We start from the raw sequence: 22,944 nt of genomic DNA on the forward strand, positions 1-22,944 counted from the left end.
ACTTATCTCCAAAACAGCAACTTTACAGGACAGAGAAAAAAACCTTGCAAACTTTCAATGAAAGTCAATGTAAAAAGAGTTTATTTCAGGTCATTTTGAACTGTTTCTATTGGTCCGTTCATCAAGAAATTTTGGCACAGTGCGAGGGACAGTTTTGTCTGTTCAAATTATCTAGTAAACTAAAAATCGACAAAAATGGAGATAAGTGTTTTTCATTGGACAGCGACGATATGTTCTATAGTAACTCACAACATGATCAGGATGTATTATCAGACATTAAGGAGACATGCTGAGTTCAAGCACTGGAAACTCGTGACAGCAGAGCGTCAGTCTGTATGTTTTTATTTGAACTGTGTGGAACATCACTGTAATATGCCCACCGCCATTCCCCCAGTCCCACTTCCACACCCCAGGCTGCCAGGTATACAACACAACAGCAACAGCACACACAGTGTGGTGTAGCCATGGAAACGGGCGAGCTGGGTTTTTGTGGTTACAAAATGCTAAGGTATGGCGTCATATCAATTTCAAAAGTCGAGGCTGCAAAAATACCAGGTGAAAAAAAAATTAACCAGCGTTTTTTAACATTTTGCGTGGGTAAATTAACTTCTCGTGAGCACAAATGTGAAACTAACGAGCAAAAAAAAGTGAGTCGTGTGCGCGCTGAAGAAAATGTTGCTCTCGAGCTTCATTTTTCTCCTCTCGGGTGTTTTTTTTTTCCTCGTGCGCTGTGTGAATTACCTGCTGCAGCAGTTTGTGCTGGACAGAGTTTTTTGCGCTCAAGTTTTGAAAGGGGTGGTTTTGACAGTTTGAGGGCGGGCCCAGGGTCACCTCCCTTAGCGAATGTTATTGGCTAAAACCTCCATGGTCCGCGAAGGACCACCTACCTCCATGAGCCGGAGGAGGGCGGGGACAGAAGGACAGCAGGAGAGTTAGCTAGCTGGCTAAGCTAACATCCAAACAATTTTTATCTGGCTTAGTAGGGGGATATGCCAAAATGTATGGGACAGAAGAATGTAAATTGATAGGGGGTGACTTTGGAGCACTCCCACTCTAAGTTGTGAGGTGTTATCTTGTGAGTAAGGCATGTTCATGGCAAGGTAACATGAATTATGGCTGTCTGACAAAGCCTGCTGGGTGACCGATGGTTTAAATGTCCTATTTTCAGAGTTTTGAAGGCACTTAATATTCCTTAATCCACAGTGTCCTGTGTGTATAGTGGGAATACCTCATAGAAAGCATTATTATGCTTTAGCTTACACAAGACATGTCAAAATCATGGGACACCATACTAGTTCCTTCCTGTCCTGTGACTTTATGCATGTCAGTGTACAACCAAACAAGTTTTATAATAATTAAATAATAATTTTAAAAAAGACAAACAAATCTTCAGTTGTAAAATAAGCCGTGTTTATTCAGTAATCAAGGCATCGATTCCTAACCTCTCTCTGTTTCTCAGAGAAAAATAATGACATCATAAATCAAAATATTTCAGCTCACTCATCATCGTGGAAAAAAAAATAAAATGCTGCCATCATAGTTGATTTGGTTCTTCAAAGCTCTGTGTGTCTAATCTGGAAACACGGTAATAGCAGAGTCATTTACAGTTACAGTGAGGCGATAAGAAGCCCAGCGCCTCCGTCCGCTCGGGACTGAAGAGTTTAGTAGTGGTCATTCGGCTGTGAGCTGACCCTCCTCCTCCGGGGGTCAGAGGTTACATTCTCTTCAGGAGAATTTACACAGAGAAAGAAAATCAAATGAACTCCGCTACAACTATTGCACATACTGCGTTCACATTCCCCCACATGTACACTTATACACACACACATACTTACACACTGGATTTCAGAAATATACACAAAGCACTCGATTTCAGACTTGCACATACTATGGAGCTTAAAAGCAGATGCAAGTATTTAAATTAAATTTGCTTAACGTTTGCTTTTGATACACTTTAATTATTTAATGGTGTATTTTTTTTTTTTTTTTTTTTTTTACATTTTTCAAAAGGATCAAACAAACAGGCTGCCCTCCTAAAACTAAACTTTTCACATGCTGAATCCATAACAACAAATTTGAAAAGTCAGACAGCACCCGTATAAAAGCCTTTACATAAAGGCCTTTAATCAAATAAATATACTGGACATTATACTGGCACTGTCTGACCTTTCTTTTTTTTGTATTTATTAAATTAGAATTAGTGTTTTGAACATGTGATGAATTTTGCTGTTGAAGAAAATAAATAAAATAAAACCCAGCCCACTTTCAGATTTAAATCAATTCAGATTCACAAGAAACTTTTAAAAGATATATTAGAATTTATGGATGAATTTAAATTTTTTGTCTTTTTTTCCAACAGTAAAATTTCACATCACAAGCTCAAAACACACACAAAAAACACCTTTACTGTTTAAATTTATGAATTATGCCAATAAACAATTCAGGTTGATTTCCAGGACAGGCATTAAGCCCAGTCCCAAACTAAATTCTCATTTCAATAGGAAATCAAAGGGTACATTTATACAGCAGGTAAACATGTTCAACCTAATTCGATATGTAGTTTAGGCTGTTCACACAATCTTTTAAAATGTGACCAATATCTAACATCTGTCTGAACGCTTTACGCTTTGCAAGCAACATGAATACGCAAAAGAGCAATGCTTCACATTAAGTTTCACTTAAATCTTTGTCAGATCTTTTTGACTGCAGCTCCTGAGCTCATCTCTGAGAATTCTCTTTAGCTCGCTGTAAAAAGGACTTGTTATTTTTATTTTCCTTAGATGCTGCAGCCAAATTATTAGAAACACCACACTGCTGCGACATTAGCTTTGTAATATTATTAGAAAAAATACATCAGTCCAGATATTTATGAGGTCTGTTGTCTTGTTTTCAGCCAATGAATCCCTTTCTCACTGCTGTTGTCCATTTTCCTGTCTACTCATGGTCACTTTCCTTTCTCCTCACAGTATATTTTTCTTCTGTTTGACATAAAAGTCGCATAAATTTCGATCTGGACATTCAGACAGAGTATTCAGACATTGCTGTGAATTAGTTATGTATGTGTCAGATTTCAATACCACATACTGAAGTATATCAGGGTATTATGAAGCCACACAAATGACACACCTGTGTCACATATGACGTAAAAGATCAGATTTGGGCCACGTTTACCTGCTGTGTGAACGCAGCGTAAATGCTGTGTAGTCCTAAACTAAGCCTAATCCCGGTTTAAGTAAACCTAATCAAAATTCAGATTTAAATACGTAAATATGTCAGATTTTAAGCTTCATAAATACAATTGCCTCAGTCACACACAAACCTACACACTTAACCAATTTAATGCTCACACACACAATTTAGTGATCATACACTCACATACACACACAAACTAATCATTCATATTAGTGCCAAACCCAAACCAAAGTACAGTAAGCACAAATAAAATCTGGCAATTAAAAAAAAAGGAAAAACAAAGTAAATGAATATGAACATCTTTCCTTAACCCTGGCCTTAAAATCATGTCCAGTTCAGACCAGTGTGGCCAAGTCCAGTTACACAGTTACAGTCTTTAAGTGTACAGTATAGTACATGTTCTGGATGGGCTGAATAACTGAATTTGAGGAGTGTGTGTGAATGTGTGTGTGTGTGTCTCAGTGTGAAAATGTGTGTAAACTGTCCTACTATAGATGGTCCTTTGCTCTCTGCTGGCGTGCAAACGTCAGCCATGTACGTTCTTAATGCCAGAATATGGATAGTGGTATTGAATTAAGTTAAAAGCTGCAAAATGTGTGTGTGTGTGTGTGTGTTTGGGGAGGGGGGTGATGTGTTGGGTTACAGCCTGGATGTTTTCAGTAGGTGGTTGCTGGGGCCTCTCGGGTTGAGCTAAACAGAAGCTCCGCCTTCGAGCTGATGAAGTATGTCACCAAAAGAGACACAATCAAGACGGCCACGCCCACTCCTAGTGTCATCATCTTGGAGGCGGGAACAGACAAAGAAAAAAAAAAAAGACAATTAAATATATCAATTACCTGCACATTATAAAAATTAAATAAACTAAAATAAATGACGTGATAAAAAAAAAATTGGCTAATTCTAGAATTTTATTTTTTATCACTTAATTTAATGGTTTATCTGGAGGAGTTTACTGCTTGTGAAGCTACGTAAGGAGGAGCAGTTGGGTGAAAACAACACACTCTGATTGGCTGAAAGCACTCTCCTTACACTCTCTTACAGATCTCTGTGGCTCAAAGGCAGAATCAAATTCAGTGACAACTTGACTAAAAGTGACATATAATGCAAGATCAGACAATATGCGTACTTAAGAACATACTAAGAGGTGCGTACATGTTGGCAGGTCTGTAATAACAGTATTAGATAACACATGAAGCAACATTATGCTAGCATCAATAGCAGTGGTGCAAAAACTACTTTTCATATAGGGAAAATGAAGACACAGTTGTCGATAAAAGTGATTAAAATTAAGGGTGTATAAACATTTGGCACAGTTTGGTTGAATCATGCTGAAGAACAGCTCTGTAACCTCCCCACTCCCCGCTTGCCTGCACTCACACTGCGTTTAAACAATCCGTGCCCGAGCACGCTTACGTCATCACTCACTGTTTAGTGGGCTTGCCAGTGTGAATTCAACACCCCTGCCATGCAATGCACCGTCTCTTTTTTTTTTTATCAAGAAGCACAGAGATAAAATACGCCTTAGCTTACTTACAAATATGTGCCAAAAGTCACAGTAACCACAGTCACGGTTACATACATATCAACTTATTGTGCAATCCCGAGAGGGGGGGTGCTTTTCCTGGCAGGGGTGCTGAAATCGGCACAACGCTGCCATGTTGCTTTACAAGAACAGCGCATTACTGACGTCGTCCTGTTCGTAGCAATCACACTAGTAAATTGAGCCACCTTGGGAGTAACCGTGCCCATTAATATATGGGTATCTCAGAAGTGCCTTTACCTCTAGCTCTGGACTAGCCACCAGAAAGATGCGTGCCCCTATAGTCTTCCAGCGCGATTCTGTCCACGTGGAGTATTCCCTGGAGCCGTACTCCAGAAGCTCGAAGGCAGGGGAAAGTGCTTTAGACAGGCGCACAGAGGCACGGACACAATAGGATTCTGCTGTGCCGTTAGCCGAGACAGGCCCAGATATCCACGAGTACGAGTACAACTGTGAGAGAGGAAGAAAAAGAAGAGACACAGACATTTATGGTAAACATTACGACAAACGCTTTTATGACCTCCCATTCTAAATCAGTAACAGTAACAAACATTAGTGTGTAGTCTGTTCCCTTTTTGGCAATTTTAACAACCTGGGGGAGGAGCTCTGCAGAGCCCCGCTCTGTTGCTGTGGATCCTAAACTATTTAAATTTTCAATAATAATCACTCTCCTATAGGGCTGGGCGATATATCGAGATTTAAAAAAAGATCTATATATTTTCATATGCGATATAAGATAAGAGGAGAGATACGAAGCTCATTCAGATGCCGTTCTCTATAAAAAAAAAAAACTGAGAATTATGAGAATTGACCTGACACAGTTTCAGCCCAGATTTACACAAATCTCAAACTGCACTTTTTATGCACTTTAGATGCTCTTTTTTCAAATGCACAATGTATTTTTTTATATATATCCCTTGTATAAAAAAAAATAATAATTTGAGGAATTGTTTATTTATATGTTTATAATTAGTATAATTTGAAATGACTTTCAGTTGTTGATTACATAAAATGCTGCTATAACTGCTAGGCTACTCTAATACACAGTATACGGCCTGAATTATAAAAGTACCAATATAATATTTAGAACATGTAGCTTTGTCTCAAAATAATCTTTTTTATATTATCTTATGGGATGAAAAAAAATATCTAGATATAAATCGTATATCGCAATTCAGAAAAAAATATCGAGATATAGTTTTTGATCCATATCACCCAGCCCTTCTCTCCTATGGTAAAATCTAGGAGAAATTAAACATTTCAACAGCTGATCTTAATATTGCAGTGGTGCTATTCTATTAAATACAGTACCACACTCCTCGTCACATCAAGTTTGATCTTGCCCTGTGTTTCATGATTACTGGATTGATATCTTTCAGTGGTTTTCAGATGCTTTCAATGTGGACATTGTCCCAGATTGCAAACTTGATATCTTCGGCGATTTTGCCAGCTCTGTTTCTTTTTCATTTGCACAAACGCAAGCTCTACTGGCGGATATGGTTGCAGCATAAAAAAAAGTCATACTTCTACCATGGAAGTCCCCAGTGGCACCATGTTTTAAGAGGTGGTTAAATGAGATGTTATTTATCATACAAATGAACAGGTTACATTGCAGTGACTCTTACAAAATCTTTTCAGAATGTTTGGGGAGCAGTCCTGAATAACCTGGGAGGGTCCTAGTTTCATATCAGTCCCACTTATATTTGGTATTTGATATTTATTTTTTCATGTGACATGTCAGCACAATCTACTGTCTTTACTTCTCTATAATGTCGGTACTTGACAGCCTGTTTTTTTCTCCCTCTTCCTTCCTCTCTTTCTTCTTTTTCTTTTCTATATTTTTGTTTTAGATGCTCTGTTGCCAATGTATATCTTTTTGCATATTGGTATTTTGTAAGCATGTGTGTTGTGTTGTTCTGCGATACTTTATTAATAAAGTATACAAAGAAAATACAGTATCATGCTGGAGTTCAGTAAGATCTTCAGAAACACCCATTCCTTCACTAACTGTAATTTGTAAGGGCAGACTAGATGGCTAAAGGCTTGATTTTATACACTTGTTGCAATGAACTCCCATTAAACTTGTCCATATAATGTAAAGGTATAAAGTTACACAGCTCCACCTGCTGTTCACTAAAGTGATTTTTGTGTAATTATTATTCTCAAATAATCCATATATACACATTCAAAGCCATTTTACATGCAATTATTATGCGGATGAGACTAATAAATCATGTTAAACTAGAGGATGGCACCATAATGGAGTAAATTTACAAGAGAGGACTGCTCGTCCACTTTGATGGAGACCTCACTGACCCCTGTTCTGTTTCCATCATTTGTTTTCTGCTGTAATAATGTTTGCATGACAAGTTTAAAGCAGTAACCAATATATTTTCAGGACCATGTGATCAAGCAATGTTGACACACAATCTTCAATTATAAAATGTTTTGGGCAAAATTACTGAACTAGCTCTGAGCTGATGTTTTTTTTTTTTTTTTTTAGCTCAAAATGGCTTTTCTCAGTCCATAAATTGAAACACACATTTGTACATTGCAAATTTCCATGACTTTACCATATTTCCATAACTTTATGGGCATTTTTATTTTTTTTCCAAAACGTAACCAGGCCTGGAAATTGTTATTTTCAAAAATTCCATGACTTTTCCAGGTTTTTCATGACCGTACGAACCCTGTAAAAGATTTGGGTTTAAATAGCTATTCTATTCTAATAGGTATTTATGTTTTATGCTATTAAATTGTTAAATCAGAGGGGAAGCTTTTTCCAAAAATTGAGGATTGAGGCATGTTCCTCTTTTCTATCACAGCAGCAACTGACCAATAACTAAAACTGCAATTATAAGGCACAGAATAGCCTGTAAAAAATGTTTTGTTTTTTGGGCAAATATGATGATAGGATTGTATCCTTTGGTTAGTCAGAGGGACACTTACGTCTTTGCTCTGGTCAGGAACGCTGTTGGGGTTCTGGCACTGACTCTGGTTAAGGCTGAGGACCGTCCCGGTCATGTTGGCCAGAATAAACTGGACAAATCGAGTCACGCTCTTTACAGTGTTGTCCAGCCGCAAGCCGATGTAGTACTGAGGAGCGCCGGTCCCTACAGAGAAGGAAAGGTATAAAAGAGTCAGTGAATATATAAATATCTAAACAAGAACATATACACTATTTAGACAAAAAGTATTCAGACTTTTTGCTCAATCACAGTTCCTTACAAATTCAATGGTATTTAATAAGAATAATAAAAGGTTTACTGATTTTGCTGGAGCAACTCTCTCTGCTGTCCAGGGAAGGATTTCTTCTATATTTGGAGCATTTGGAGCATCTCCAACTCTCCAACTCTCTACTCTATGTCTAGCATTAGGGATGTTGCCAAAAGGTTAACGTTTATCTGCTCAAAAAGTCATATGTATGGGGCGCCGAGTGGTCCAGCGGTCTAAGGCGCTGCCACTATGAGCAGGAGGTCGCAGGTTCGAACCCCCGCTCATGCAGCTTTGCCATTAAGCTGCTGGCGTCAGAGGGAGCAAAATTGGCCCTGCTCCCTCTGGGTGGGTAGATGGCGCTCTCTCCCCACATCACTCCTAGGGTAATGTCTGCAGCACAGGGCGTCTGTGAGCTGATGTACCGGAGTGTGCTTTCCTCCAAGCGCGCTGGCTGCTCGTCAATGCTGCATCAGCAGCAGCTCGAAAAGAAGCGGTGGCTGACTTCACATGTATCGGAGGTAGCATGTGTTAGTCTTCACCCTCCTGGTGTGTTGTGGCATTACTAGTGATAGGGGGAGTCCTAATGAGTGGGTTGGGTAATTGGCCGTGTAAATTGGGGATAAAAATGGGAAAAATTAGAAATAAAATTATAAAAAAAAAAATAATAATAATAATAATCATATGTATCATATATATGATCACAAGCCATCAAACCAAGCTGAACTGCTTGGATTTTTGCACCAGGACTGTCATAAAGTTATCCAAAAAGTAGTGTGTAAGACTGGTGGAGGAGAACATGCCAAGATGTATGAAAACTATGATAAAAAACAGGGTTATTCCACCAAATATTGATTACTAAACTCTTAAAGTTAAAACTTTATGAATATGAACTTGTTATTTGCATTTTTTGGAGTCTGAAAGCTCTGTATATTTTTCGTTATTTCAGCCATTTCTCATTTTCTGCACATAAATGCTCTAAATAACACTATTTTTATTTGTAACTTGAGAGATGTTGTCTGTAGTTTATAGAATAAAATAGCAATGTTCATTTTACTCAAGCACACACAATTATTTGGACTTTGAGTTATAGATCACGGCCGCACCTAGAATTGAACCCCGTCCAAGTGCCTCAGGAGGCAGTAGTGAACTGAACCAACTGTTATTAGACTTGATCAGGAACCCATACAGCAGCTTGGCCACCTAATAAAAAGAAAGGGGGAGGGAGGGAAAGAGAGTAGGAGAGGATTAGAATAGTATAATGAGTTATTTCAGTTCCAGCTGAGCTTAGCAGTTCCACTCCTTCGGGCATCTGATCATATGAGGAACAAATGACTGCATCATGTGCTGTGGTCATGTGACTCACTGTCTTTGTGTCTGCAGTGATGTTGCTGAGAAACTGGTCATCTCCTCCAGCCTGAGTATAGAGCGAGCGAGCAACTAGAGTAGCCACTTCACTGAGAGACTAAGCATAAGGAAAAAAACATAAGAATATTAGAACATTAGAGAAATCAAGACAAGCATGTCTGGTTGGATTGGTCATTATTGGGCTAGAATAGTGCATTATTGGGTTTTGGTACCTTGGCAGCCTCTGTCTCGTACTCCAGCTGTTCCTCTGGGCTCAGGTCTGGTGGATACGTCAAGTTCAGGTATGCAGGTGTGTCGTACAGACTCTCGTAGTACCTGTATCAGACATGCCAAAGAACTCATATTCAACACACTTCCTCTCAATAAATTGGTTTATGATTTCTGACCACACCCTTCAAGTGTATGTTCTCTAAGAGATCTACTGCTCTAGAGATTTAACACTGAAAATTGATAAAGACTTATTGTTTTATATATATATATATATATATATATATATATATATATATATATATATATATATATATATATATATATATAGTATAAGTATTGTGATGTGTTTATCCTGCTTATGTTTAGAGTATCTGTCTCTACTGTCCAGGGAAGTCTTTCTACTGGATACTGGAGCATTGCTGTAAGGATTTTAATGCATTTAGTGACATTAGACCATTAGAAAGACAGGATGTTGGATGATCACCACCCCACCTCATTTCAAAGGTACTGGATGTAGCACCATCCAGCTTTGGTCTACTGTGGCCTTTAAAAGGTGGAAATAATCAGAACTCAGCCTGGGAAGTTTATTGTGGCTTGTTAAAGGCTGATGGAGACGAAAGGTTATCTGCCTCTAACACGAAAAACAGCCCATCTCTAGTTAAAGCTGTTACACATTAAAAAATTAAACAGTTGCATTTGTTTCAGTGTTAAAACTATTATTCAAATACTGAAAAACTCTACAAATTTTACAAAATTAACCCATATAGGCCCATTTAACCCAAAGGTGTGGCCCTGACGTTTACGTCTTCATAAATGTAACTATGCGTGATGCAATATGGACAGCCAAAGCTGTGATTGGTTCATCAAGCCTGGCGCCCGCTGCATAGTGCACTCTAGACTACGCCGTAGGTTCGAAACAGAAGTATAATTAATAATAATAATTTAGCCTTAAATAGGGACAATAAAAAAATATCTAGGTTTAAACAGATACACAATCAAGTTTTCAGGTTTGATTAAAAAAATAATAACTAATTTACATTTAAAAAGCTGTGCCGGGTAACATTCCGGTTATTTAAGCTTTGTATTTGCCAAATTGCAGGGTTCAAACACTTTTTAATAATAAATTTCCATTACTTTTTGTTTTCAAGGCAAAATTTCATGACCATACCATCCTTAAAACATCAGTACAGACATGGACAGTAAAACCAAAAAATCAAAAAACTATAATGATAAAAAATGTTGACACAATCTTTAATAATAATAAAATGTGTGGCAGATCCTGAGAGCTCCATTCTGTAGGGATAAATTACTGAATTAACTCTGAGCTGATTTGTTTGCTCAAAATATGTTTTTTTTTTCTCAATCGTTAAATAGAATAACACATTGGTGAATTGCAAATTGCAAATTTGACTTGGCCAAAACTTTCTGGGTATTTTTACTTTTCCAAAACTTATCCAGTCCAATTGCTATTTTTAAATTCCATGATTTTTCCAGGTTTTTCATGATCCTACGAACCCTGAAATTTAATGAAAATGTATGAAACCTATGAAAAGCTTTTAATTCAGTGTACTCCTAATATTATCCTTTGAAATCACTTTTTATGCACTATTGTTGGACTGGTGTGGTGCAGTATTTAATTTACACAACACTAAACCTGTCCACAGCACTCTAAACAGTATGATCTGGAATTCCCTCTCACTCATACCTTTGCATCAGTCGAAACATATTCCTAATATCAACCAATGAAATGCCAATCATGTGGCTCAGCAGGTTACATGCAGTACCTGTTGATGAAGGCTGATTGATGGTCTGCGAGCACCAGGCCTGGGATTGGCCGAGCCCTCAGGAAGCGCTGGAAGGAGGATGGAGGTAAGGCCTGAGAGGAACCCGGCTCCTCCACTGAGAGTTTGAGAGAGGAGGCCACAGACTGCATATTTTTCACCAGCTTATCAACCTGGAAAAGAGCAAGAAAGAACAGAATGAACGAGATGAACAAGACAAGACAAGTTCATGATGGTATTATTTCAATTTACAACCATTAACATTTTACACCCATTCCTCTCTTTCTCTCTCTCTCTCTCATTCCTTTAATCACTCACCTCCTCATTCACAGAGCTGTTTTTACGAGATACAGGGTCTGAATGAATCCACAGATTTGATCCGTTTCTTAGCCCAACCTAAAAAAAAAAAACAATAAATATGAAGTGTTATTACATACAGGTAGAGCACATATAGGTAATATATATATATATATATATATATATATATATATATATATATTTTTTTTTTTTGCAATGCAAATTGCAATGTTTTGTCATCTCGCTAAGATCATTATGTCATTATGTCTAATGATCATTATGTCTAATGTCTATTGTGTTTTTGTTGTATTGTACATATAGTGTCTCCCACTCATTTAGATTATATTTTTATTTCTTTTTATTTCTATTTATATATCTATTTCACCCCCACCACTACTGCACCTTGTTCTGTCTCATGTATGTCTGTGTCCCTGCTGCTGTATTGTACACATAGTGTCTCCCCTTTTTCTTTATTATCCATTATCTGTACTTGCTGTAAAATTGGGAAGGAGAGTAACGTAATTTCAATTCTCTGTATGTCCTGTACATATGCAGCATTGACAATAAAACTACTTGACTTGACTTGACTTGATTATCCAACAGATTTTCTGAAATATTGTGATACTATTTTGGCACCATAGTCTATTAATTTCCATTCCTTGTTTTTTGTTTTTATACACACTTATTTAAATTTTACAAAAAAATTACCCAATTCTGCATATGGGTACTCGCATATACATAATACACATGGATCACTAATATTGCACATATTCACTTTTATGTAATACATATAGGACTTTAATATTGGATATATTTGCCCTTTTAATTCACATAAACCTTGCTTGAATGCTGACATGGTACTAAAATAAAGAGGTGTGTGTGTGTGTTACAATGCTACAATGCATCCATACAAACCTGTCCGATCTCCAGCAGTGAGTGAACGTTGTCCATGTCGATGACAAATTTAGCGTTCTGCATATCATACACCATCCGGGAGCTACCAATGTAATCAAAGGCTTCCTGAGAGGAGATGGAAAAGATGTAACTAAGAGTTACACACAAACACACCTCAGTACATGCAGCTAAAATAAATGCATGAGCAAACCTTAAGGAAACCTTCACTTTAATGCATCAAGAAACTGAATATTTAATTTTCTAATTCAGTTTGATTATTTTGGCCAAAACACGATTACCCACATATTAAATATTATTCATTCAAACATTTAAACATTTCCCCATCACTTACCCCCTGGAAGAAGGTGAAGAAGATGTTGCGTGGAGGCGGAGCTTCTTGAGTGACAGGATAAAGAGCCTGTGCAGCAGCCAGGAGAGTCACGATACCGGAAACCGTTCCTTCTGCTGATGTAGCGACATCCCAGAAAAACGACCTCCCATCCAGCTGTGTGTGAGAGGGAGAGAGAGAGAGATCAGCTACAGCTAGAAAGATAAACGTTCCCTTCACTCTTCTCACAAAATGGATTTAAATCTAAACAAGATTATAAGAATATACTGTATTGTAATAGTGTTAAAAGAAAACGCAATAAAGCTCCACACAGAAAAAAGTGACGTGAAAATGTGACATGGGAAAAAAGTTAGGAAATAGGAGCTACTCCCCCAAATAAGCCTAGAATTGGTCCTGTGTGTGACTGAACGTCTGAAACTTACCCTGGTTGCTGCTATGACCACGCTCTCGTTCTCCTTGTGGCCCTTGATGCTGCTGTTGAGAGGCCGGATGGATGCCCACACATTGAAATCATTGAGTGGATCACACAGTTTCTCTGAGAAAAAAATCAGGAACACAAGTGTGCTAAAGCAGCCCATAATTTTCACAGACAGTTATTTAAACCTAGAGTTGGACTGAAGTCCTGAATAAAGTGCTTTACAGCTTACAGTGGTATGAAAAAGTTTGGGTACCCATGATTTTCCTTTATAAATCCTATAAAATCCTATAAATTCCTTTACAAATCCCATGCCTAATCGTATTTAAAGAATTATTGCATACTTTCTGTAAATACTTTAACCTTTATTTCACTTCCTCAGCTATATGATATCTTTAACTGAAATTGCTGATTTGAACAACCAATGATTTAAAATGGAAAATCCTGAAACTTTTTCATACCACTGTATTGCTACATACTAAAGATGAAGTTCTTCCATGTTGCACTGTTTATTAACATTCGGAATTAAATAGAATTAAATAGAATTAAAAGGTAGGTTTTAAAGCTCTGCTGACAAAAAATAAGGGGTTTAAAACTGGATCAGGCTCAAAGTGACAGTTTATGGGACAGATCAGGCTCAAGTAGCATCAAGCTTGATTTATTGGGCCAGATCTAAGCTCAACTATACATATATATATATAAATAAGTGTGGACACACCTTCTCATTCAATGCGTTTTCTTTATTTCCATGACTAATTACATTGTAGATTCTCACTGAAGCATCAAAACTATGAATGAACACATGTGGGGTTTTATGTACTTAACAAAAAATGAGCTGTCCTCCACAGTCACCGGACCTGAACCCAATCCAGATGGTTTGGGGTGAGCTGGAGCACAGAGTGAAGAAGGCAAAGGGGCAACAAGTGCTAATAAACACCTCTGGGAACTCCTTCCTTCAAGACTGAAAACCATTTCAGGTGGCCACCTCTTGAAGCTCATTGAGAGAATGATGCCAAGAGTGTGCAAAGCAGTAATCAGAGCAAAGGGTGGCTATTTTGAAGAAACATGTTTTCAGAATATATAACATGTTTTCAGTTATTTCAGTTTTGATGCCTTCAGTGAGAATCTACAATGTAAATAGTCATGAAAATAAAGAAAACGCATTGAAAAAGAGAAGGTGAATCCAAACTTTTGGCCTGTACTGTATCTGACTGTATAACTACACACAGTACACAAACTGTGCGTGTACCTGGGTTGATGCTGAAGCTGTTCTGGAGGTCAGTGCGTCTCATGCAGGTCACAGTGTCTGTGACTGCGTGCATGTGAGAGAACAGCTGCATGGCACAGAGCGGGTACTCGGGGGCGGTGCCATTCACACGCACGTTATGATCCTCATAGCACTGCCGAAATAAGAGATATGACATAACATTAATTATACTCAGCATTTAACTGAAGCTGACACATTATCTACACTTCTTTCCTGACACATATAAGCCTATAAGATCTATTATAAAATAAATATAAAATACATAAATTATAAAACATAACTGTTAAAACAAAGATTTACTTACGCTATTAGCAAAAACAGATTTTCAATACAGTTGCGAAGCATAAACTTTAAGGTTTTAGCCTGTATTTACAAAGCTGAGACATTACAGCTGTTACATTCTCTAGCAACATTAGCCTAGCATATCCAGTAACCAAACACCTTTATTCTCACCCTTCTCCACTTAAACTCATTTGTGCCTCACTGACACACAAGCAAATCACACACCCATATACCTTGCGGATGACCTGGGTCTGATTATCATTTTCCAGAAAGAAGATGGGGAAGGCGAAGTCTTCGTAGGACAGGTTGTTTCCCAGAGGATTCCACACTGTATTGTTACAGTTGGCCAATTCTGGACCGTAGCTCTCTCCATAAACACCTGACAGAAAACATACATTACATACTTAAATACTCTGGGGATTTAGGGCCCTCTCTGGTGAGAATGGGTAATTGCACCGAGCATGCGGAAGAATCATTTTAAACTGGGTGGGTGTGATGCGGTCTCCTTTCAGAGCGGATGAGTCCGATTCAAGGTTATGTTCAGTCAGAGAGAGATATAGCACAGTCAGTCAGAAACGTCAACTACACACTTTGTTTTAATTATGAGTGAATGAGCTACTGAGCTCTGAGTTTCCCCTTCTGAAGTCTCCATTGCCCCACCAGCCACTCAGTAAAACTGAGCCAGATCCTCTTTTAAAGGCTGTACGTGTGACGCAAGTACTTATAGACGTGTGACGTGGCCACAAGAAGAACTCCCTCGAAAGAGACTCGACACCCCAGTTTTTTGAATGAATATACTGTATTAGGCTAGCAGGGATGGTCATTCCAGCACACTGGCACCATTAAACACAATATTTTATCCATATTCTTCTCCAGCCAGAGATGCTTCTGCTTTCAGTTTAGAATAATAATAAATACGGACTGCTACTTTAAAGTATCAGTTTTCACACACTGTGGTGAGAACGTGATCCGGTCTCGATCCGACCCAGCTATCAAATATACTCCTTTTATTTGAGCTAAACTGCTGATAAGGTGCAGATTAATCTGATATATTAGCCAGACAACGCTAATTACCACAGCTATGAACAAATGCTGTCTCTGCTGCTCCACGCTGTTTACACACTAAGAGTGCGGTATGTGCAGCGTTCACTGCTTACAGCCACACGACACTCAACATGTTTACTACGTGTACATCTGTGCTGCAAGTCCCATTGGAAACACTGTGTTTGAAAGTGCAGCTGAAAATTTTCAGCGTTCTGTGTTAAAGCAGCTTCAATCTGAACAGATATACAGACTGGAACACAGAATCTTCTTACTATATTTACTTTTTTGCTCCTGCACTAGACAGCTCTGACCAATCAAAGGAGACAATGTGCTTGCGTGGTTTATTGTTGCGTATTTTGGTGTGTTAAGGTTTGTTCCTGTGTGAAACCAAACCAAATAGAGGGGGGAAAAAATGCTCTAAGTAGGCAAACTTATCAACTAATCTGGACCATAGAAACCAAATACAGGTGTTAAAACGCCTGTAGTCATTGGACCCAAACCCCACACGTTTTGTGCTTTTTTAGTTTTAAGAGAATCTGACCTGAGTTCTGGTTGGGGCAGCGTGTGTGTGGGGAGAAGCCCTCAGATGGTGCTGTGCTGGAGCTGATCACAGCTACTCCTGCCACCCTGCTGGAGTTCTTCATCCTCATCATGGTCGGCCTAAAAACAAGACAACAGAAAGTACACAGCTATTAAATAACACACTGTATCTTGTAGGTGTAAAGAACTACAGAACGGAACTACAGTTTTTGTGAGCATGCATGCATTATGACTGTGCAAGATGCTAAGACTGCAAAGCTGCAGTATGCAAATGAGCATGTTTCATATTCCTAGATGTTTCAGATGAGTTCATGTAGGCCTGTCACAATAAGCAATTTTTGCAATATCATCATTTTAAAACCATTTTATGTAACTGATGTAATGATAATACAATAGCATAATACTGCATGCAATAAGAAAAAAACAAGTATATTAGTAAATATTATTGGCGCATCAATATTGCAAAATATCACATCTTTCTGGTTTCTGATACACTATCGATAAGACAGACATATCCGCATGGATGAAGGAACATCACCTCCAACTAAACCTCTCAAAGACTGAACTTCTGGTCATACCAGCAAAACCTTCTATTCAACACAACTTTGCTATAACCATCGACTCTCTCTCTCTCTCTCTCACCGACAAAGGTTGCTAGGAACCTGGGTGTCATGATTGATGACCAGCTTCTCTTCACACACCATGTGGCCTCAGTTGCCCGATCCTGCCGCTTTGCGCTTTACAACATCGGAAAAATTTGACCGTTTCTGACGCAACAGGCCACCCAACTCCTGGTACAAGCTGTGGTAATCTCACGCCTCGACTACTGCAATGCCCTGCTAACTGTCCTCCCGGCCTGTGTAATAAAACCACTACAGATGATTCAGAATGCAGCAGCACGTTTGGTCTTCAACCAGCCAAAACGGGCACATGTCACTCCGCTGCTCATTGAGCTCCACTGGCTACAGGGTGCTGATCGCTTCAAATTCAAAGCGCTTACAATCGCCTACAAGGTGATGACAGTACAGGCTCCTTCCTACCTGCACTCACTCCTGAAGGCTTACGCTACCTCCCGGCCGCTGCGCTCCTCCAATGAACGTCGCCTCGCTTTACCAAACACTCACACAAAGCAATCCAGACTTTTCTCATACAGAGTTCCCCAATGGTGGAACAAACTACCTTCCACTACCAGATCAGGAGAATCTCTCTCTATCTTTAAGAAACTCCTGAAGACAGAGCTCTTCAAAGAGCACTTACTCTCCTAACACCTCTAACTAACTACCTTCTACTACCAGATCAGGAGAATCTCTCACTATCTTTAATAAACTCCTGAAGACAGAGCTCTTCAAAGAGCTCTTACTCTCCTTACACCTCTAACAAACTAACTAATTCTAACCTCATCTCCTTCTTCCTCTTCTCTACTCCTCTATCCCATTATTTCCCTCTGACCTCCTTAAGGCCCTATCTATAGATGTTTTGTTTTTAACTTCTATTATTTTTGTACTTAACCTCTTCTATTATTTGCACTTCAATATTGTAAGTCGCTTTGGACAAAAGCGTCTGCCAAATGTAATGTAATGTAATGTAATGTAAAAAGTGCGTCAAATATCAATATATTCATTGAAACATAGGAGCTCTAAACTCTCTTAAACTCACCCCCTAATTTGAGTTACTGTATTTTCTGGACTAGGAAGCACACTTAATTCTTTCATTTTGACAAAAATCGACAGTGCACCTTATATATGAATATTACCGGTCAGGTATTAAGAAGCAGTAAAGCCAATCTGTTTATCAATTATAAGGGTGAGTTTCAGTGAAGTTTCTAGAGCACTGAGGCTGAGAGCAGCAGCATTAGCATTAGCTGCTAACTGCAGCACCAGCTCTTTTGCCCTGTTAACCATGTTAAAATAAGCTACATGGGACAAACTACTAGCTAATAGCTCCCTGGGTTAGGCTAGCACTGCTAACCGCGGCTAGCGCTTGTCTTAATACAAAGACAAAACACTGGAAATCTATGCTTATGGTAAATAAACAGAAGCACTTTCCTCACCCAAATAAACAATTTTCAAGACAGAAATCTGTATAGATTTGTTTGACTTTAAAAGAAAAGGCTTTTTAATGCCAGTGCGCCTTATAATCGGGTGCACCTTTTAGTGCGAAAAATACTAAAGTTGCTGCTCCATTACTCCACTTGCTGATACTATAATTAAATAAAGAACATAAAGAAGAATATTTTCATAATGAAATTCTGTGAACTGATGCCAATAAATCCATAATCCCTCATATTTGCTTATTTAGGAGTATTTTATCCTCTTCAGTAACGCAGTTGCTGTTTATTTTTTCAATTAGTTGATTAGTCAACGATTGTTTCTGCCATGTCCTCCATCTCTAAAAACAACAGAAAAACTGCTAAACATGAGATTCAAAAGACATTTAAAATGTCCACATGTTGTTTAAACGTGAAGAGTACTGATATTTAGTGAATAAATATGTAACATGTTGTGTTTGGGCACTTTTGGAGACACAGACCTAGTTTTTTCTGTCTCCAGCACTTGTGTAATGTTACAAATTAACGATTAGTCAACAACGAAATTTGTAGTCGACAAATTTAAATAATCGACATTATCGATTAGATCGACTAATCGTTGCAGCCCTATGTATATATATTATTTCCACCTTTACTAAATACTGTGTATAAAGGTAAAAACTACGATCCACTTTAAGCGTGTGTAAAGAGTATGCTAAACGCACCGGGTGAAGAAGACTGCCTCCATCACTACCATGTAGGGAGGATGAGGGCCATTGGTGAGAATCCACTCCAGGTCTGCTTCTGACTCAAACACATGGAGGACTCCTGTGTCTCCTGATATAGAGGCTAGAACACAGAGGGGATATTCATTAATATCAGGGGTTAAATAAAGCCTTAAGCTGAAACTTTACATCAGTATCTGTTTGTGTTAATTAATAATGCTTGTGTTAGATTTATCCCAAAGTCAATGAAAGTAAATTAAATGAAAAGCACTGATTTATATATAGTTATACATAAATAAAACACATAAAATCAAAACACAGCTATTATTGCCAGATTATAATATTACATTTCATGGTACCACCATAGTGCACACATATTATATTGTTAAGAGCTGCCCTTAGGGACTTACACTGGCATCCTATCTGATGTGTGGCATTGAGGAGCCGGACACAGGGAACCGTGTTGTTCAGCTGAATGTAGATCTTCTGCTCCACAGAGCTACAGCTGACATCTAGACCAGGAGAAAATGAACAAACATTTAATAAACACAATATACGTGACAGATCTGAATATTTTATGAGACTCAAAACATGTGTATTTAGTAGGGCTGTCGGCGTTAAAGCATTAATGCACACAATTAATTTGGAATCAGAAAAGCAGTATTGTTTTTAACGTGCAACTTAATTACAGCAACAAGTTTGACCCCAACTTCTGCCGTGATCTGCCCTGTCCCTGCCCAACATGGTGAAAACATGATCTGGTCTTAATTTGACCCAGCTATCAAATAAACTTCTTTTTAATTGAGCTAAACTGCTGATAAGGTGCAGTTTAAACTGATATATTAGCCAGATAATATACTGCTATGAAAAAGCAATGTCTCTGCTGCTGCTCCATGTTGTTTACACACTAAGAGCACTGTATGAAACAATGTGCTTGCAAGGTTTATTGGTGCGCATTTTGGTGTGTTTAGGTTTATGCCTGTGTGAAACCAAACCAAACAGAAGGAGATACTTTGTTTAAGTAAACAAACAAATTAATGAACTGATCCGGACCATAGAAACCAAATACAGGTGTGAAAACGCTCTTTTATTCTCAGCAAAATAAGTTTTAATTCAAAAATCCTTGGAACCAAGCTGAGATGTTCACAACAAAGTAAAAAAAAGTTTACTTTGTCCAATTTATCATGCATTCTTTATTCAAGCGCCACACCGTGGCTTTATCCCCTTAAACATACAAGTAGATCCTCTTGAGGCCCTGCGTCCTCATATGAGGACATTTACATTTCTGCTTCTCACATTTCTTCTACAGCATGATGCTTAATTTTTCTAAAACACTGCCCCTACCATCTAGTGGTCACATGACAACATTAAATGCATTTGAGGGGAATCCCAGTCATATGTTTCTACAGCCAGTTCAGACAGAAGCATGGGCCGGATACAAACTCTAATCTAATTTTTAGGTTTGAAACTAGTTTTAGTCAAATTTGTTTATGAAATAACTGGGTCCTTCCGATCTCAAATGACAGGATTTTTTTTTACCACACTACATTGTTTTTTGCAAAAAAAGTCTAGGTCTCAGGAGGATAAACTTTTTTTTTAATTGACACCACTAACTTTTATTGTTGCATACGATATTATACGCCACATGCCTAACTCTTGTATATTAAAAATACAAGAATTTTATCAGATTTGTCACAGAAGTCAATGACGTAGAATGGTATAATACTAATAATTCACTCTAGATATATTTATATATCCAGTATTAAAGTAAAATAAATGATACTGGACTTTTGTTAAATCAGTAAAAAGTAAGTTACTACCCTGATGTGATCATTAGGGGTGGTGATTTGGGACAATATTTCAGGGTATAATATCGTTCATGATATTCAAAAAAATATTGGCGATATTATTACGTACAATACGATATCACACACCCCTAACTAGGACCCAAATAAACTAGTTTAAAGTCCAATAAATGTATACAGGCCTTTTAACCCTGCTCTCATTCACTGAGCCTGAGGAACATCCCTATTATTTTCATTATTAAGACTAATACAAATAATTTGAGATAACCACATGAAAGAATAGAGGATAAACAACGTGTAATAAAAGCAAGGAGCTCAGGTTAAAGTAAAATAAGCCAAATAAACGTGTTGTTTGAGCAGGGCGTCAGAAAGTGTGAGGTGTAGCCGGTGTTCAGACGCGGATTAACACGGAAAGCGACCCCAGGCCGTTTAGGTACTAACCGGTTAAACAGGTCAGATAAACGCTTTAAACAGCAGATAAATGTTACTTACAGGAGTAAAATAAACTAATAAGCAGCAGATAAGACCATCTGAAGGACTCCGGACCCATCTTCTTCCCTAAAAACTGCCGACTACACAAAACAAAGGAAGCTAGGCTCTATTTTTTCCGGGTCTCTGTGTTTTTTCGTGTGTGCTGCGCCCTGCCCATGCACTGCCATCTGCTGGCCGGCCTTTCCATCTCATACTTAAAATATAAATACAATATATACATTTTCTATTAATTAAAATGGAAAAAACACTGGAATTAGCTTAGATTTACTCTTACAGTCTTTACTAACATTTTCACACTAAGCTGGAATACATTCTATCATGTATTTTTTTGTCTAATTTACTGGTTGTATGTTTTTAAAGATGCGCTTATTCCCTATAAGTTACGGTACCTTCATCTACAACGTGTGTTTTTGGTTTGTTCTGTGTGGTGGCCATACACTGCCACCTCCTGGGCTGCATTACATTTCATTAATATAGCTGCAGCTCTGCCACAGGTACCATATACTAACAGTGAATCTCAAAAAAATAGAATATCATTGAAAAGTTACTTTATGTCAGTAAATCAGTTCAAAATGTGAAACTCATATATTATATAGATTATATAGATGACTATTATTGACTTACAGCCAATGAAAACCCAAAAATCAGTGTCTCAGAAAATTATTATATTATATTATAAGAACTGATACTTTTGGGAGTGTGGACAGTGTGTCACGTCCTGCTGGAAAATGAAATTCCTTCTGCTGACAACTTCTATGGAGATGCAGATTTCATTTTCCAGCAGTACTTGGCACAATGCCCCAACTAAAAGTACCAATTGGTCTTACATAATATTATAATTTTCTGAGAAACTGATTTTTGAGTTTTCATTGGCTGTAGGCCATAATCATCAACCATAGAAGAAATAAACGTTTACAATAGATCACTCTGTGTACTTTATTTGTTTTGTGTGTTTTATTCATGTTTAAATGTTTATTAAATTATTTGTTTTCCTCCACATATTTTGTATCTGTGCTGTTGCGCTGATGTCCTTTAATGTGTAGATTTGTTTTTAATTCCGTATATATAGATAAACAAAACTGTAGAATAAACTTAATTTCCTCTTACAATTTTTTACACATGTAAGAATATTAGAATTTGAAGTATAAATCTGTCCCATTCCCTGGTTGTGTTTTTTTTTTTTTTTTTTTTTTTTTTTTGCAGTCACAAAACCATCAAAAACATTGCGATGGAAGTGGCTCTCATCAGAACCATACAAGGAATGGAAAAGCAAGAGTTACCTCTGTTGTACCGACCTAAATGCTTTAAAGAGTAAAATAAAATAAGAATAAAATATAATATGAATAAAACATATAACTAACAAGCTAAAATTAAAAATCATTCCTTGTGTATATATATATATATATATATGACTTCAGTATTAATTTACAATGTAGAGAAAAAGGAAAATAAATAAAAAAACATTAAATGAGAAGAAGTATCCAAGCTTTTGTCTGGTACTCTC

At 37.7% G+C, this 22,944-nt stretch overlaps 1 protein-coding gene across 1 annotated transcript; it reads right to left on the reverse strand.

Annotated features, from left to right (window-relative positions):
• Positions 1 to 1,388: 1,388 nt before the first annotated feature.
• Positions 1,389 to 21,571, reverse strand: ncstn (nicastrin). The gene is made up of 17 exons (XM_022678881.2): positions 21,441 to 21,571; positions 19,554 to 19,655; positions 19,144 to 19,267; positions 16,394 to 16,512; positions 15,042 to 15,187; positions 14,509 to 14,659; positions 13,267 to 13,379; positions 12,848 to 13,000; positions 12,517 to 12,621; positions 11,623 to 11,700; positions 11,308 to 11,477; positions 9,526 to 9,628; positions 9,312 to 9,410; positions 9,052 to 9,148; positions 7,682 to 7,845; positions 4,973 to 5,182; positions 1,389 to 3,971 (listed from the first exon to the last, which is right to left on the reverse strand). The coding sequence occupies exons 1-17, from the start codon at positions 21,496 to 21,498 to the stop codon at positions 3,849 to 3,851; spliced, it is 2,115 nt and encodes a 704-aa protein (XP_022534602.1). The 5' UTR covers positions 21,499 to 21,571; the 3' UTR covers positions 1,389 to 3,848.
• Positions 21,572 to 22,944: the final 1,373 nt, after the last annotated feature.

The sequence above is a fragment of the Astyanax mexicanus genome, chromosome 4 (genome assembly GCF_023375975.1).
Source record: "Astyanax mexicanus isolate ESR-SI-001 chromosome 4, AstMex3_surface, whole genome shotgun sequence".
Classification (NCBI taxonomy): Eukaryota; Metazoa; Chordata; class Actinopteri; order Characiformes; family Acestrorhamphidae; genus Astyanax; species Astyanax mexicanus.

Excerpts from the sequence above, each read along its gene's own strand:
- ncstn (XM_022678881.2), bottom strand. The coding sequence starts at position 21,498 with ATGGGTCCGGAGTCCTTCAGATGGTCTTATCTGCTGCTTATTAGTTTA. Across the intron at positions 14,660-15,041 it reads AGACCCAGGTCATCCGCAAG|TGCTATGAGGATCATAACGT; the intron begins GTATATGGGTGT and ends TTATTTCGGCAG. Across the intron at positions 7,846-9,051 it reads TGGACGGGGTTCAATTCTAG|GGACCGGCGCTCCTCAGTAC; the intron begins GTGCGGCCGTGA and ends CCTTCTCTGTAG.